The sequence below is a fragment of the Procambarus clarkii genome, chromosome 69, assembly GCF_040958095.1.
Source record: "Procambarus clarkii isolate CNS0578487 chromosome 69, FALCON_Pclarkii_2.0, whole genome shotgun sequence".
NCBI classification, from domain to species: Eukaryota; Metazoa; Arthropoda; class Malacostraca; order Decapoda; family Cambaridae; genus Procambarus; species Procambarus clarkii.
In genome coordinates this window covers 27,920,684-27,936,848 of record NC_091218.1, presented here as the reverse complement: position 1 = coordinate 27,936,848, position 16,165 = coordinate 27,920,684, and the positions used below count along the sequence as shown (strand labels likewise).

The 16,165-nt window shown below is 42.9% G+C and overlaps 2 protein-coding genes across 2 annotated transcripts; both read right to left on the bottom strand.

Annotated features, from left to right (window-relative positions):
* Positions 1-214: 214 nt before the first annotated feature.
* On the bottom strand, positions 215-2,227 carry LOC123772311 (cuticle protein AM1199-like). The gene is made up of 3 exons (XM_045765400.2): positions 2,183-2,227; positions 692-894; positions 215-508 (listed from the first exon to the last, which is right to left on the bottom strand). Exons 1-3 carry the CDS (start codon positions 2,189-2,191, stop codon positions 340-342), a joined length of 381 nt encoding a protein of 126 aa, XP_045621356.1. The 5' UTR covers positions 2,192-2,227; the 3' UTR covers positions 215-339.
* Positions 2,228-8,697: 6,470 nt separating this feature from the next.
* Positions 8,698-9,875, bottom strand: LOC123772312 (cuticle protein AM1159). Its single transcript, XM_045765401.2, has 3 exons — positions 9,818-9,875; positions 9,278-9,480; positions 8,698-9,051 (listed from the first exon to the last, which is right to left on the bottom strand). The coding sequence occupies exons 1-3, from the start codon at positions 9,824-9,826 to the stop codon at positions 8,883-8,885; spliced, it is 381 nt and encodes a 126-aa protein (XP_045621357.1). The 5' UTR covers positions 9,827-9,875; the 3' UTR covers positions 8,698-8,882.
* Positions 9,876-16,165: the final 6,290 nt, after the last annotated feature.

The window sequence follows — 16,165 nt, the reverse complement described above, 5'->3', positions numbered from 1 at the left end:
TTCCCCTCCTCCCCCATGCACTCTGGTTGAAATCCAGGGGTTCTACGCCTCATCTCCTCAACGCCTCCAAATGTATAATAAAATCACATTAACGACCATTTGTCTAGTGGTTTGATAACCGGCTGGACGACTTGCGAAGAATCCTCATTTCACATGTCATAAATATTTGTCACATACTCATTATCTTATTCGTCTATGGAAAGGAAACAAGACATTCAACTGCAATTTATTAGAAACGCAATATTGTTAAATCCGTTCAGTACATTCGTACACATCTTGAGCATTTATATTAAATATATTATATAAATGTATTGCTTGGAGGAGGTCGATGGGAGATATTTACTCAAAGACAACACCAAGGGCTCGCTGCTCCTCGGCGAAGCGGACCTGTGCGAGGGCGTGGGCGGGGAGAGGGTGGGGTGTGGGCAGCAGAGGGGATTCGGGTCTGAAGCCGTTCTCGTCGGCGACGTAGCGGACCTCAGCGATGGTGCCGTCGTCGAGGGGGAACCTGAAGTGGCAACCAGTTGAATCAAAAGATTGAAAAAGAGAACAATTGCAGGAAATACCGCACTATACATGTAAACAGTTTTTTTTTTTAAACACCTTACGCAGTAAAATAAAAATAAATAGCAGACACTCCAAGAAAGTAGGACTAGTAAGAGAACATAGGCCTACAGCAGGAAGACCTCACCTGTACACGCCCTGGATGTTGCTCTGACCCTCTGAGCCAGGGCTGCCGGAGGCTTCCACGGAGATGCCGTTCTCGGCCTCGAAGGCGTAGTTGAAGTTGCCGTCGCCGGAGTCCTGACGGTCGTCGCGGAGGATGGCCACAGGTGGGGAGTCCTGGGGCTGGGGGGCGGCGGCGGCCATGGCGGCCAGGCAGGCAAGAACTACCTGAAGGTGCGGGAGAAGGCAAATGTTAGTTTTCCCTGTTATAACTCAAATATGGCTTCCTACTGAGTAAGAAGGGGCTGGAATCTGGCAACCTTAATAGAGAACGATGCAGTCTATATAATTATAAATATGGTTTAACTTGTTATCACTTAATTTCCAACAATATGGGGACTATTTTAAATAGATTTTTGGTTGTCGAGCATAAATAATTTTTGGTGATGTGACCGCATAGTCTTATGCAATATTCGTGGTTGGTTTATCAACAAGGGAAATAGTGGATCTCTTTCGGATAAATCAAGTGTGATTAATTAAATAATAATAACAAAGGTTTGACGGACAACGATGGATCCACCAGAGGAGAAAATATTCAAGCTGCGGGAATATAGAAGGAATTATCTGATATCATTCTTGTAACTGAGGGATAATGGTGGTTATAGGGGTATGGGGTTCCATTTTCGTCTTGCAGTTATCAGATAATCTGCAGATCAGATTATCAGATAATAGAACCACCACAACCGTCCACCAAAAGTTCCTGCACTATGGTGCAGGTTAGGGGATCCTCTTCCAATGTTGGGCTTGTGGAAATTGTGTGAAACCCCCGGTTAGGCTTCGGAGAAGCTTCGGGATCCTCGTGAGGGCAATAGCACTCCGGGTTCCAATTCCTTTGCCCATGTCATGCTAAGGTGCGTCTGGGAATATCCTGTGCGTAGGTTCGAACCTTCATCAAGACCCTTGTGGATTTATTCAAGGCCTCTCCACCTCTGAAGGGTTATTAAGGCCACCACAAGTGACTACTGACCAACCAGCAAGAATATTTTAGTCCTTTACATATTACAGGACTGAAGTAAACTCTCAGTGTTTATACAGTGATAAGAGAGGGGACATTTCTCGGTGTGTATATATATATATATATATATATATATATATATATATATATATATATATATATATATATATATATATATATATATATATATATATATATATATATATATATATATATATATAAATCCTTTTGGCTCCTTTGTCCTTCAAGTTCTGGTATCATAATGAGCCATATACACTAACGAGTCACAAACATCAGCAGAAGATAGGGACGAGCTACACAAGGAAGATATGTGATATGTCAAGTCACATACGACTTGATAAGGGTTCAGGACGGACCAAAACGTCGTCGCTCCTCCATCTTCTGGTGTGTGGTTTGATCATCACATCTTCAGCCACGTTACTGTGACTCGTCGTCTCATCCCTAGCATATCAAAGAGCCGTGAGGAGCTGGTATACTCACAAACTTCATGGCTGTTGTGTGTGTGTGTCCGTCGGAGGCGTCGAGGGTGATGCCCTGGTGGCGTAGTGCCCACTTTATATACCCGGCCTAGCACTTGTATTGGGGGCGGGGCATCTCGACAAAAGGCGGAGCTACTGGGTATGAAAGCAAAAGTAATGACCATGTGTGTTGTGTCCCGTTTCGGCGATTTTGACGATGAATGATGCGAGAGGCAAAAGGGGGGATATCGAAAGGATGTCCTCTTAGACTTGAAGAGTCATGGTGACCTTTACTTAACAAACACTGTGCGTGCTTTTGTGGCTTGAGATGACCAAGAGGATGACTGGAGAACCAGGGAAGGCCGACTAGAACAGACTGGCGTAGATTAAGTGAACGTGTTGGTGGGTCAGTAGACGGCAAGAGGGTGAAGTGTGACTTGCTGATCTGTCTCCTCCTCACACACTCGACACCGTAAACATACTTGAGATATATTTTCACCATGTTTACTGTGAATAATTCCTTGGTTCTGCGTCTGAGAGGTCATGTTTGTAGTTGCGGATTAGTTCATCAAAATTATTCCCTTCATAATTGCGACTGGTTGTGTTCATCCCTATCTTGAGATGAGATATCTTGAGATGATTTCAGGGCTTAGTGTTCCCGCAGCCCGGTCCTCGACAAGGCCTCCCTGGGCCTCCAGGCAGAAACCTCGACCAGGCCGAGACCAGGCACAGAGGCTCCCTGGAGCCTCCGGGCCTCTATGTGCTTTAATTTTGGCTTTAATTTATTTATTTATTTTCTCGTTGTCCAGTCTGAACACAGTAAGGGCACATCTGCCCAAGTCACTCCGGAGTCATAAGACATTTCTCGTGTTTTATCCTGGATGTGATTGTTCGCACATCTCTTGTTTTTTCATGCTGTGTTCTCTCTCTCTCTCTGTCGTTTTCTCTTTATAACGGGTTTTCTCCAGGTAGTGTTCTCTCAAGGTAGTGTTCTCTCAATGTAGGGTTCTCTCAAGGTAGTGTTCTCTCAAGGTGGTGTTCTCTCAAGGTAGTGTTCTTTCAACGTAGTGTTATCTCAAGGTAGTGTTCTCTCAAGGTAGTGTTCTCTCCAGGTAGTGTTCTCTTTGTGAAATGTTATCTTCATGTTGTGTTCTCTGGAAGCCATGCTGCCTCCCTGTCGAGCTGCTCCGTGCTGGGTTATTGTATATTTATAACTAGCGGGAATGAGAGTCACCTCTCGGCGCAGAGACTCCTCAGTGGTGAGGCTCAGTGTTGGAGTTGGTCTCCGCCAGCTCCTGCTACAGCACCCACTCCAGGTGCGAGTAGTTCCTGCTCCAGGCGTCAGGGTGAGTAGTTCCTGCGCCAGGCGTCAGGGTGAGTAGTTCCTGCGCCAGGCGTCAGGGTGAGTAGTTCCTGCTCCAGGCGTCTGAGTGATTAGTTCCTGCCCCAGGTGTCTGAGTGAATAGTTCGTACGCCAGGTGTCTGAGGGAGTAGTTCCTGCTCGAAGCGTGTCAGAGTAGGGACATTCGCGTCACGCGAGTGAGAAAATAAACAAGTATTCCCCCACAAGGCTCCTGTATTGACACAACCTTGCCAAGGCTCAGATGCGTGACGGCATATATTCAGACTCCTGCCAAATAAATCATGAGAACCAGCCTTGCATATTTACACGTAATATAGAATTACTCGCATCACACTCAAAAAATTAAAAGAGAAGGAGATAAATCACACAATAACCGCTATGTATATTTATATATTGAGGGAGACATAAGCGCAGCTAATATTTACCGACGTCTCGTCACCAGGGCTGCCAGACGTCGCCAGCCCAGATTTCCAGTATCCCATCCGACTATTGCCGCTCCCTTGAGAATGTAAACAATGTCTGGAGTATTTCTACCTGATTATCTTTCAATTTGACTCCTGGTTCAACCTTGACGCCGAGCGGACGTCTGGACACCTCCCCTGCCTGGGAGCCGCCGGATCATGTTTTGTTTTGCGATTTGGTTTTGATACTGCCGTTCGGCATTCCTCTTCGACAGTCCGGTTGTACGACGACTGGCGCAAATATCGACTTGTGTCACGGGATTGTCGATTGAATTTATTTTGACGTGTTCTGGCTGGTTCTCCCGGCTGGGTGACGGTGTCCGGCGCCGGCTTGGCCGAGAGGTGCCGGGAGTTGCTGGGTCTTGGTGGGCTCCTGGTGTGTCCTCAGCCGTGGTGGGCGGCTGGCATCTGCTCTGCCGGGGGGCGCTGGATGACTTTTGCGTTTTAACTGGGGGCGGAGTTTTTAATTTTGCTATCCAGTGTTTCTGTGTGGGGCGGGGCCGGTGCTTGTCACCCTGAGGGACTCCTGGGACTCCCCAGTCATCTGCCTGTCTGTGTTTCTTTGCCGCGAGACATATTAGTTTCCAGTGTTTGGCGTCACTCGTTTCGCGATTAGGCTTGGCGTTTCACCTTTCCTGGCTTTGCGATTAACCATTCACGGGTAAGCCGGGGCGCCTCCGATCCTACGATCGTCGTCGCTCCTAAATCAACAACAACAACTCCTAAGACGACCTTTACCGCCATCGCAAGAAAACAAAGACAATAAAATAACATGAAAGATATATATATATATACATATTTTTTAATTTTTTTCAGGAATATCCCTGCTAAAAAACAACAACAACAACAACAACAACATATCTTTCATGTTATTTTATTGTCTTTGTTCTCTTGCCATGGCGGTAGAGGTCGTCTTAGGAGTGAGCAGTCAATATTTTTTTTTTAATTTATAAGCTAAAATAATTTTGTAATGTATTTTGCATATCATGCAAGATAACCCATATTATGTCTCTCAGACACAATTGATGGTGCTTACATCTTTAGAGGAGAGGCAGACGAGCAGGTGAAGGAGAGGCAGACGAACAGGAGAAAATAATAATAGTGAGACAGATCGGTAAGATGAAAGAGAAAGTGCAAAGGGAAGACCAAGGAAGAGATGGAAGAAAAAAGGGAGTGAGGAAGAAAAAATAGAAGTGGGGGATGGGGAAGGGGTCAGAGTGGGGAATGAGAAGGCAAGAGAGGATAGTGGGGAATATATACGAGGAGTAAAAAAAAAGGAGAGGTAGGGAGAACTGGAAGATTAATCAGTAGAGAATGGGAAGCGAGAGAAGCGAAGGGGGAGGCGTGGTGTGTAAATAACAGCAGGTAGCAATTCAGGTCATGACACTGGCGAGGGAAAGGCAGCGACGAGCACTTCAAACTTATTTTTAACAAAATGTTTATATTAGAATTTATTGGAATGAAAAAGAAGGAATAATGAGCTTGTTTTACCTCCTATTGCCTCTGTTATTGTCTATCTGTCTCTCCTGTGTGTGTGTCTGTCTCTCCTCGAACTGCCTGTCTTCACTGTCTGTCAGTTTCTCCTGTCTGCCAGTCTCTCACGTTATGGCCCCCAACGTACACATTATCAAGTAAAAGTAGCAGTTCACACATTTCCACGTTTTCTTTCCATGTGTAGGTTAGGTTAGGCGGGTGGTTTTAGGCACGTAAGCTTCTGCTTAGATTACTACGTTGTATTTTGTACGTTGTGGCAAGTGAAGAGAGCATACTGAACCCCCACCCGCCTTACCGTGCAGTGAGAGCTCTGGCCACCCGGCTGTTTGTCAGTCACAACCCCAGGAATACGGCGAGTGCTGAACAGTCATCCTGATTTGCCATTCCTAAACAAAACAAATGCACCTGTTTTGCCTAATAAAAAATGTACGACCCTAGATAACCCGCCTACGACCCCTGGTAATCTACCTAACCATTTACGAGACGTTAAAAGGTAAATATATATATCGAGTGAAAAATTTGTATTTTAAACACCGACCGAAAACTTTGGTCGGTTCCGTAGACAATCCGACATATTAGGGGCGACCTGTCCTCATGGAGGAGATTCCCTGGACTCAGTGACTTTAAAACCACTATATAATTAATGCTATTATCTTCTCCCTCTTCATGGCTAGGTTAGGTTAGGTTGGGTTTGGTCAGGTTATGTCAAGTTGGGTTAGGTTAAGACGATGTATTATTCTAAAAAATGTGTGAAATATGGAATTCGAAAATTCCAAATTTTATGAGTATCCTATATAATTTAATTTACAGAAAACCAAATTCTTTGACCGTTTCAATGCAAACGAGTTCAGCATATACTTTTTATATTTACAACCAACGATTTATAATGTAATAAAGTTATAACTTGAGAATATTCTGTTTAAGACGAAGGTTCACGTGACAATTTACAAGTAGGCTATTATTGGAACCGTAATATGCTTTCAGACTATCGCAAATTTCTAGATAACTATCCAGAAGCTTTGACTGGGGTAGGGGGGGGGGGATTTGGTGTCTCGTTGTAATGGTTCAAATCTGAGAACAGGCTGAGTAGGGGGAGATACCCACTATTCATGCTCCAGTAAGCTTCATGGCTGTTAGTGTAAACTGCTGTCCCATCAGAACTTCTTTCTTGATCAACTGATCCGTCTGTGAAGATGTGAGTCGTTGTAGGTCTTGAGATGGTTTCCATTTGTCGTTCTATGACTGTTTTGAGCCTCTGCGAGTCACATGATGATTTTTTAACTGGTAATCCTTCAATGATTATCTTTAGACTCGATACTTCCCATGGAGGAGGCTGCCGAAAGTATTGATATGGTCTATCTTCTCCTTTGTTTTTAATGGTCCATTTCAAGTCCACTTTCTCTAGAATCTTGACCAGATTACCGTCCATGCACTTGTTCTATATTGAAGGTTTCTCTGAAGCGATCTGTGTATGCTATCTTTGATTGACAGTCTGGTAGTGGTTCCAACATGTTTTGCTGTTATGGTGGCTATCCTTTGTTTGATCCTGTTTTCTAAGGCTGGTAAGTTGGTTTCCATTCTTAGATTCTCTCGAGGCGTCCATATAGGTGCTCCCAGCATTGTTCTGAAGGCATCCTTTTGAGACACTTTCAGTCAGTGGAATCCCAGGTTGCATAATTTATACCATGTCGTGGTGCAGGGGTAAGGTGCGCGTTTAGTAATACCTCAATGATTATTATTGTTATTCGCAAAGAAATCACAATGACATGATATATCAATGAAAACCATTCTGTGGCAATGGAGTGACTTGAACTCACGTTCTGGTGATTCCCAGACACCTTCCTTAATCGACTCGGCCACGAGGATACAAAAGCCGACCAACCCGGAACTATATTGAATTCACATGGAGGTTCTGGTGGCACCAACCCAGGGTTTTACAGTCGACCCGACCACACTCTGGCCTCCGGTAATGACGTTCCGTGCGGTAACCGGCGGTGGAGTAGGAGTAGCTTACATAGAGTGGTTTTTTGTTTTGTTCTTTCACGATAACACTATTATCGCAGGCCGAGATGAGGTATTGTAAAATTTTGTAAAACAGCGCACATTATTGTTGTTGTTTCAGTTACTCGGAAAAAATGTCCATGTAGCACGGGCTATAGTGAGCCCGTAATTGAGTTCCGTTATTGACGATAACCTTGTTACTGTGATATTTGAGTCAAAGTTTTAAATGGAGGAGGGGTTTTCTCCTTTTCGCACTGATTTAATCTTTGGTTTTAATGACGTTATCTTGGTGGCGGATATAGATGCACAATGTTCACTAGTGTGTCATTTCTTCAACTGTTTTTTTAACCATTGTAGTCGCTGTGGATTTTGCATTTAATACAGCTGCTCTTGTTGGTTGAATGTTGAGTTTGATGCGCAGGGTTGCTTCACTTTCTAGTAAGTAATGCAATAGTGGTATTTCTACATCTGTTCCACATATATAACAATCTTTAACTACTGGATTTATTACCTCCCAGGTAGCACTTGTAGCCAAGTTTGAGTCTGTATATGGCTACTACAATGTCTCTCGACTGGATTTTGCAGGCTTGAAACAGCGCACATTTTGGTAATTTTTTGTTTACCTGCGAGGGAGTCATGTGAAACTTAATACAGCTTATGAAGGTAGATCTGTGAATCAGGTGTCAAGTGCACTTTAAAAGACCGGGTCAGTGTAAGAAGAGTGCAATACCTACTGGAATGTGAAGCTACTGAAGCCCTGCGCATCAAACTCAACATTAATCCAACGGCAGTAGCTGCATTAGATGCACATTCCACAGCGACTACAATGATTAGAAAAGTCGTCGAAGAATGGGACACACTAGTGAACATTCTGCATCTACATCCGCCACCAAGATAATGCTATTAAAACAAGACTAAAACCAGTGAACTAAAATAGAAGCGAAAAAGAAACGGGGAAAAAGGTGGAAACCCCACCTCCATTTAAAACTTTGACCCAAATATCAGAGTAACAAGGTTATCGCGAATAACCGAACTCAATTACGGGCTCACCATAGCCCGTGCTACATGGACATTTCATTCTGAGTAGCTAAATCTAAAACAACAATGTAAGACGAGGCATTTGGGGTTTCAATATATCAGCTGCACAATTTCTCCAGCTCATAAGCTCATATTAAATATCTCTGCTGAACAACACAAGGAAATACAAACTACATACAGTATATATTCGTAAATTTATTTTGAATTAAGTTGTTATTTCTAATTAAATTTGGCTTAAGCTCTCATGGCCGCCACCATTAATGTCACAACGAAATCACAGCTGTCCTGTTGATTGTGATGGTAATATATTGTGGGTCGTGTTCACCACAAATTTCATTTAATCGTTTTGAAGAAGTGGTCGTTGTTCACTCGAAGGTGATGCCCCGGGCGCGCTGGTCCTCGGCGATGCGGAGGAGCTCGTGGACGTGGGCGGGGAGAGGGTGGGGCGTGGGCAGCAGCGGAGACTCGGGCCTGAAGCCGTTCTCGTCGGCGACATAGCGGACCTCAGCGACGGTGCCGTCGTCGAGGGGGAACCTGAAGTGGCAACCAGTTGAATCAGAAGATTGAAAAAGAGAAGAGGAAAACCGCACTATAGGCAGGATATGAAATGCAGGAAATACCGCACTATACCAGTACATATAAACAGTTTTTGTTGTTGAAACGCCTTACGCAGTAAAATATAAATAAATAGCAGACACTCCAACAACCCAAGAAAGTAGGACTAGTAAGAGAACATAGGCCTACAGCAGGAAGACCTCACCTGTACACGCCCTGGATGTTGCTCTGACCCTCTGAGCCCGGGCTGCCGGAGGCTTCCACGGAGATGCCGTTCTCGGCCTCGAAGGCGTAGTTGAAGTTGCCGTCGCCGGAGTCCTGACGGTCGTCGCGGAGGATGGCCACAGGTGGGGAGTCCTGGGGCTGGGGGGCGGCGGCGGCCATGGCGGCCAGGCAGGCAAGAATTACCTGTAAAAATATATTTAATGTTATTTCCCATCATAGGTGAGAGACTCGGCTTACACGGCAGCGTAAGGGCCTCTGTTGACTGTGTATTAACCTGACGCGTGGTTAATATCTTCTCAAAAGGCCATCAACAAAATGATGGGTGTTCTAACAAGGCAGTGCTATAAACTTAAAATATAGAATATAATTATTTCTTAAAAAATTTAAGCTTTAAATTGAAACAAAGTTTTGGTAAACGCGGTATCAGTTTCTGATCCATTAAAGAGTCAGTGTATTAGTGAACAAGAAGAGTGGTATGTGGGTCTTAGTCACGTTATAACTGCACGGCTTCTGTACTCACAAGTTTCATGGTAGGAGAGAGTGCGTGTGTGCTTGTCGGGAAGCTGTGGCAGATGATGCCTGGCTGCTGGAGAGCTACTTTATATATATCCCGCCGATGCCCTGGTCCACACAAGGGGGGCGAGGTCTTAGATTTCGAGAGTCACTGGGAGAATGCACACAAGGGGGGAGAGAGAGAGAGAGAGGAAGGGAGGGAGGGCGGGTAGGACAGCATCTGTCAATGTCCCTGTAGGCTGTTGACTGTCGCTGATTCATATGTCGAAGATTACAAATGAATTGTCAAAACAGGGAGATGGGGGAGGGGGTGGGGAATGGGTCAAGAGAGGTCTGGTTGGGCAGTAGAAAGGCAGACATATTGAGGACAGGTTAAGGTGAATTGATAAATGTGGGGGAAGGATGCTGCTGGCGGCCTCGTCCCGCAAGAGGTCAAGTATTAGAAAGGGATTTTTGGTGGCTCCTTAAGGTTACATACACTAAATCCGGTTCTTGTGAAAAGGGGAAGCCATTCTCACCTTAACACTTGTGTTCATAGTATTTTAAATGTTGCATTTTTTAACGTGAATAATCGAGTCATTGTCATCGCTTGTATAAACAAGAACTGATTTGTTTCTGTACAATATTAACACATTCTAAGTTGACCCAGTCACATATGAACGTTATTTGTATCAATGGAACAAAATTTGGTGTTTGTTTGCACATGTAGCTGGATGTATATGGAACAGATTTTAGGGTCTCTAAATTATACTTAGTTTCTTTTACTTAATTATACTTTTTAATTATACTTTTAATTTAATTTTAATTTTATTTTTAATTATACTTAGTTTCTAAAAGAAACTAAGTATAATTACACACAGTTGATTTTTTCTGACACAGAGCCAGAATTTCTTTCTTTCACAATCCCGAAACGCAGGAGGAAACGTCTGATATTGTTGTATCATTGTTGAGGGACCTTCAGCAGGTGATTGTCACCATTTATTGTGACGACGTTTAAGTTATACGACCATGGATGATGTCAGCTACTGCGTAAACAAACAAAACAATCCCGTAAGCGCACTCTCATGAACACACATGCGTTCACAAGCCCATGAACACCCTAACAAATACACACATGCGCATGTACTTAGACGAGGACAGCTTGAGGATTCAGGAAGACCTGGAAAAGCTGCAGGAATGTTTGAACAAATAGTTGTTAGAGTTTAACCCAAGCAAATGTAATGCAATGAAGATAGATGTAGGGAGCAGGAGACCAGATACAAGGTATCGTTTGGGAGATGAAATACTTCAAGAGTCAGAGAGAGAGAAAGACCTGGGGGTTGATATCACGCCAGACCTGTTCCCTGGAACCCATATCAAGAGGATAACATCAGCGGCATATGCCAGGTTGGCTAACATAAGAACGGCCATTAGAAAATTGTGTAAGGATTCTTTTAGAACTTTGTATCCCACATATGTCAAACCAATCCTGGAGTATGCGGCTCCAGCATGGAGTCCATATCTAGTCAAGCATAATAATAAACTGGAAAAGGTTCAAAGGTTTGCCACCAGACCACCACCTGAACTGAGAGGTATGAGCTACGAGGAGAGACTACGGGAATTAAATCTCACGTAACTGGGAGACAGAAGAGTTAGAGGGGACATGATCACCACATACAAGATTCTCAGAGGAATTGATAGGTTAGATAAATACAGATTATTTAACACAAGGGGCACACGCACTAGGTGACACAGGTGGAAACTGAGTGCCGAAATGAGCCATAGAGACGTTAGAAAGATTTTTTCAGTGTCAGAGTAGTAGACAAATGGAATGCATTAGGAAGTGATGTGGTGGAGGCTGACTCCATACACAGCTTCAAGTGTAGATATGATAGAGCTCAGTAGGCTCAGGAACCTGTTCATTAGTTGATTGACAGTTGAGAGGCGGGACCAAACAGCCGAAGCTCAACCCCCGCAAGCAGAACTAGGTAAGTACAACTAGGTAACTAGTTAAATACACAAGGAGTCAAAACACACACACACACACACACACACACACACACACACACACACACACACACGCACACACATAGAACATGAAATGCCATTGGGGGGCAAGTGTATCCTGTGAAATAATTTGTCATTATGTAGTTGTTACGAAAGTTGTGGAAGGAGGCAGAAAAGAAGGAAGAGGAACTAGCTTTCCATACAAGAAAAAGCTCCTTGAGGTTACCTTGAGGTGCTTCCGGGGCTTAGTGTCCCCGCGGCCCGGTCATCGACCAGGCCTCCTGGAGCTCTACCAAGCGCTTTTAAAAAAACTTTTTTAAAAGCACTTTCCAAGAAAGTGCTACCAGAAGAAAGACAAATTGAAATAGAAGTAACACCAGAGGAAGTAAAGAAACAATTAGAAGAGCTGGATGTGATGAAAGCCTCTGGCCCGGAGTAGACATCACCTTGGATCCTAAAAGAGGCAGCGGCAGCATTGTGTGTACCCCTTTAATTAATATAGTCTTCAACTCCTCCCCAGAAATGGGGGATATTCCTGACATAAGGAAAGTGGTAAATAAAGTGCCTATATAAAAGAGAGGAGGAAAACAGAAGCCACTGAACTACAGACCGGTATCATTAGCAAGTATTCGATCTAAGATTCATAAGAGGCTCAAGAAAGGTTCATTATTTAGAATACAAATTTTGTTTCCAAGCATCTTCATGGAGTCATCAATGGAAGACCTTGCTTGACCAACTTATTCTGTGACATGATGACAACTAGCAGAGAGAGAGAGAGAGAGAGAGAGAGAGAGAGAGGGACATATTGCATTTTCCTGGACAGGCAGACTGCTTTTGACACTCTTCCCTCACAAGCGACTCCTGTGTAAACTTGAAAAGCAGACTCGACTCACAAACGCTCAGATACACTGGTATGTGAGGGGTCTGGTAGCTGAGTGGATAGTGCGTGTGACTCGTAATCCTGTGGCCCGGGTTCGATTCTCGGCGCCTGCAGAGACAAATGGGCAGTTTCTTTTACCTTGATGTCCCTATTACCTAACAGTAAATAGGTACCTGGGAGTTAGACAGCTGTTACGGGCTGCTTCCTGGGTGTGTGTGTGGGAAAAAATAGTTAGCAGTTAGTAACAGTTGACTGAGTGACAGATGAGAGGCGGACAAAAGAGCAGAGCTCAACCCCCGCAAGCACAACTAGGTGAATACAACTAGGTGAATACACACACATGCATCCACTGTATGTAGTATGCGGTATGTAGTATCCACTCTGGAGTATGCGGCCCCAGCATGGAGCCCGTACCTTGTCAAGCACAAGACGAAGCTGGAAAAAGTTCAGATGTATGCCATTAGACTAGTCCCAGAACTAAGAGGCATGAGTTACGAGGAAAGGCTGCGAGAAATGCACCTTACGACACTGGAAGACAGACGAGTAAGGGGAGACATGATCACTACCTACAGAATCCTCAGGGGAATTGATAGGGTAGACAAGGATAAACTTTTTAACACGGGTGGTATGCGAAAAAGGGGACACAGGTGGAAATTGAGTACCCAAATGAGCCACAGGGACGTTGGAAAGAACTTTTTCAGTGTCAGAGTAGTTAACAGGTGTAATACAATAGGCAGTGATGTGGTGGAGGCTGATTCCATACACAGTTTCAAATGTAGATATGACAGAGCCCAATAGGCTCAGGAATCTGTACACCAGTTGATTGACGGTTGAGAGGCGGGACCAAAGAGCCAAAGCTCAACCCTCATAAGTGACTGTAGGTGAGTACAGTCACTCTCATACACACACTCACAAGCACTTATGTAGACAAAAACATTCAAGAAAGAATAAAGTTAAGCGTGGAATTATTATATTTTTCAACATTTCGATCCATTTTCCTTAATAAAAAACGCACTAACACTTTATTTCTCAAATTACTGTTAACTCTGACGAAATATGTTCAATACATATCGATATAAAATAAAGCAATTTTGTGCCGCACATATTTTATTAAAGACTTCATGTACTGTGTGTATAAGTAAAAATAATCTGTATACCATTTAGCAATAATGCAACCAATATATTGAATAAAATGCGGCTTTCTAAGGATAATATATGATGTTTACTAAAGCTACACAATAAAACAAAATTATACAATAATACTGCATTTTTGGATAAAGTAATGCTGTATTGCTTTATCTAACCTGGCTCAAATATATGCACTAAAGTCTACTCAAACGAACTTCTGTCAAATATTATAAGCACATATATCACAATGAAATGATCGGCGCGTCTGAAGCTGAGACAACATACGAGATGCGTTGTGAATATGGAGAGATGAAGATACTAGATGGGTTGTGAATATGGAGAGATGAAGATAAGAGATGGGTTGTGAATATGAAAAGATAAAGATACGAGACGCGTTGTGAATATGGAGATAGAACGGCCTTAATTTAGGAAGGATTATGGATCTCAATCCAAATGACTAAATATTATTATGCAATTAAGAATGTATATTAAAAGAGATAAAAGAATCAATATATTTTTATGAGATTTTGCTTGTTCCGGAAAATGAAGAGTTGTTTATAATTGAACAACAGTGTATCAAGTGTTGAGCAACAGTCTATCAAATATCGAGCGAGCAACAGTCTAACAAGTGTAGAGCAACAGACTCAAATTTTGACTAACAGTCGATCAAGTGTCAATGAAAAGACTATGAAATGTCGACCAACGGTATTTAAGTCTCTCTCTCTCTCTCTCTCTCTCTCTGTGTGTGTGTGTGTGTGTGTGTGTGTGTGTGTGTGTGTGTGTGTGTGTGTGTGTGTGTGTGTGTGTGTGTGTGTGTGTGTGTGTGTGTGTGTGTGTGTGTGTGTGTGTGTGTGTGTGTAACACGGGTGCTGACGAGTCATGCAGTGTTTCCTCAAGGAGGTAAGTAAGGGCCTCGTTCCTTGTCATTGTTTACGTCTGTCATCACAACCTTGGCGGCCAGAGGGAAGAAGCACAGTTAAACTTCAATTGAGTCATTGTGTTTGATTTTAACCCTTGTTCTGAGTCACTGACTTAGTTAACAAGCAACAACTAGCTCATGAAGGCTGTTTATATATTTTTTTTTTTTAGTCGATTTGCTCGTTTATGGCTTGTTCTGTGTAGCGGTACCCTGCGATGCCCGGGTCTGTCTGTCAGTCTGTCGCAACCCCCTCCCCTCTTCACCCCCCACCTCTCTCTTTCAATATGTATCACCTGTGTCAGTATGTATTAATTTGTTTACATTGATGGATACAGTAAGAGACGACAGCTGATTCCTGTTAGCAGCCTGAAAGCTCTCCCTTGCCTTACCTACTAGCCTTACCTACTTACCTAGGTCTGCCTTACCTACTAGTTTCCTGGAACACGGCCTGCCGTTTCAGATATTGCGTTAGATATAGTTTTACTCTGACATTATAGAATAAATGTGTAGATCTGAAGAAACACTTGTAATCTATAACAATGAAGTAAAGATATTCCTTGAGACGGCTTGTAAAGACATAATTATATTTTGTCCATTAATTAGTAACAAATATGAACCGCTGTTTGTGTTTCCTTTTACTCTGAGTACCGAAGACCTTCAGTGAATACATTTTTCGAGATCTTACAAATTCAGATTTAATGAATCATACAGAAACAACGCGCTATGCACTTACAAGAAGTAAGGGAAAGATCTTTGATAAAAATGTAGAAAGGTAACCTTTTTGTAGTCATCCGCAATGTTGAAACTTTATAGTTGTATAACGAAGCAGTATACTGATGAATCTGTGAAAGATCGTCTTTTCAATGCACTTCGACAATGACATTCAGCTTATAAATGTCTGCCAAATTATTTTTTTAGATAAATTAAATGCTTTAAAATAAACAAAATCTGAACTCCTAAGGTTCAGGAGTTGGGCTTGATTCCAAAGGTCCAGATTTGGAATCAGAGTTCTAGAATGGAAAAATATTCTAGGTAGAACATTCTACCTAGATTTAATCATTGCAATGTTCAAATTTGTCATTTTAACAAACTAAGAAGATGCGTCAACAGGGTATGTGTTCACGATGTGTTCACGGTCTCACATTAAAAGGTTCAAAAGAACTATGGCTTAGGTTTGGAACTGGAGAACAAAATGGTATGTATACCTTTACATAATTTGTTAAATAAACTTGTATCTTTAATGTGCAGTGTTTTGGTTAAGGCACACATAGTGATTTAATAAGGAAAACAGGCCCTAAGCATTCTGGATGTTAGACAGTATGATGAGCTGACAAACACAGAGGAAGCTGATACTGATTGAAGCTGAAGCTGATTAGGTTGAGGCAGAGTGAAGAAGGGAAGATTAAACGGCGCACTCTTCCTCATAACACAGGAACATATTT

Bases quoted from the DNA above. Each gene is read 5' to 3' on its own strand.
- LOC123772311 (XM_045765400.2), bottom strand. The intron at 509-691 runs GTGAGGTCTTCC...TTGCCACTTCAG, and splicing joins AACATCCAGGGCGTGTACAG to GTTCCCCCTCGACGACGGCA.
- LOC123772312 (XM_045765401.2), bottom strand. The intron at 9,052-9,277 runs GTGAGGTCTTCC...TTGCCACTTCAG, and splicing joins AACATCCAGGGCGTGTACAG to GTTCCCCCTCGACGACGGCA.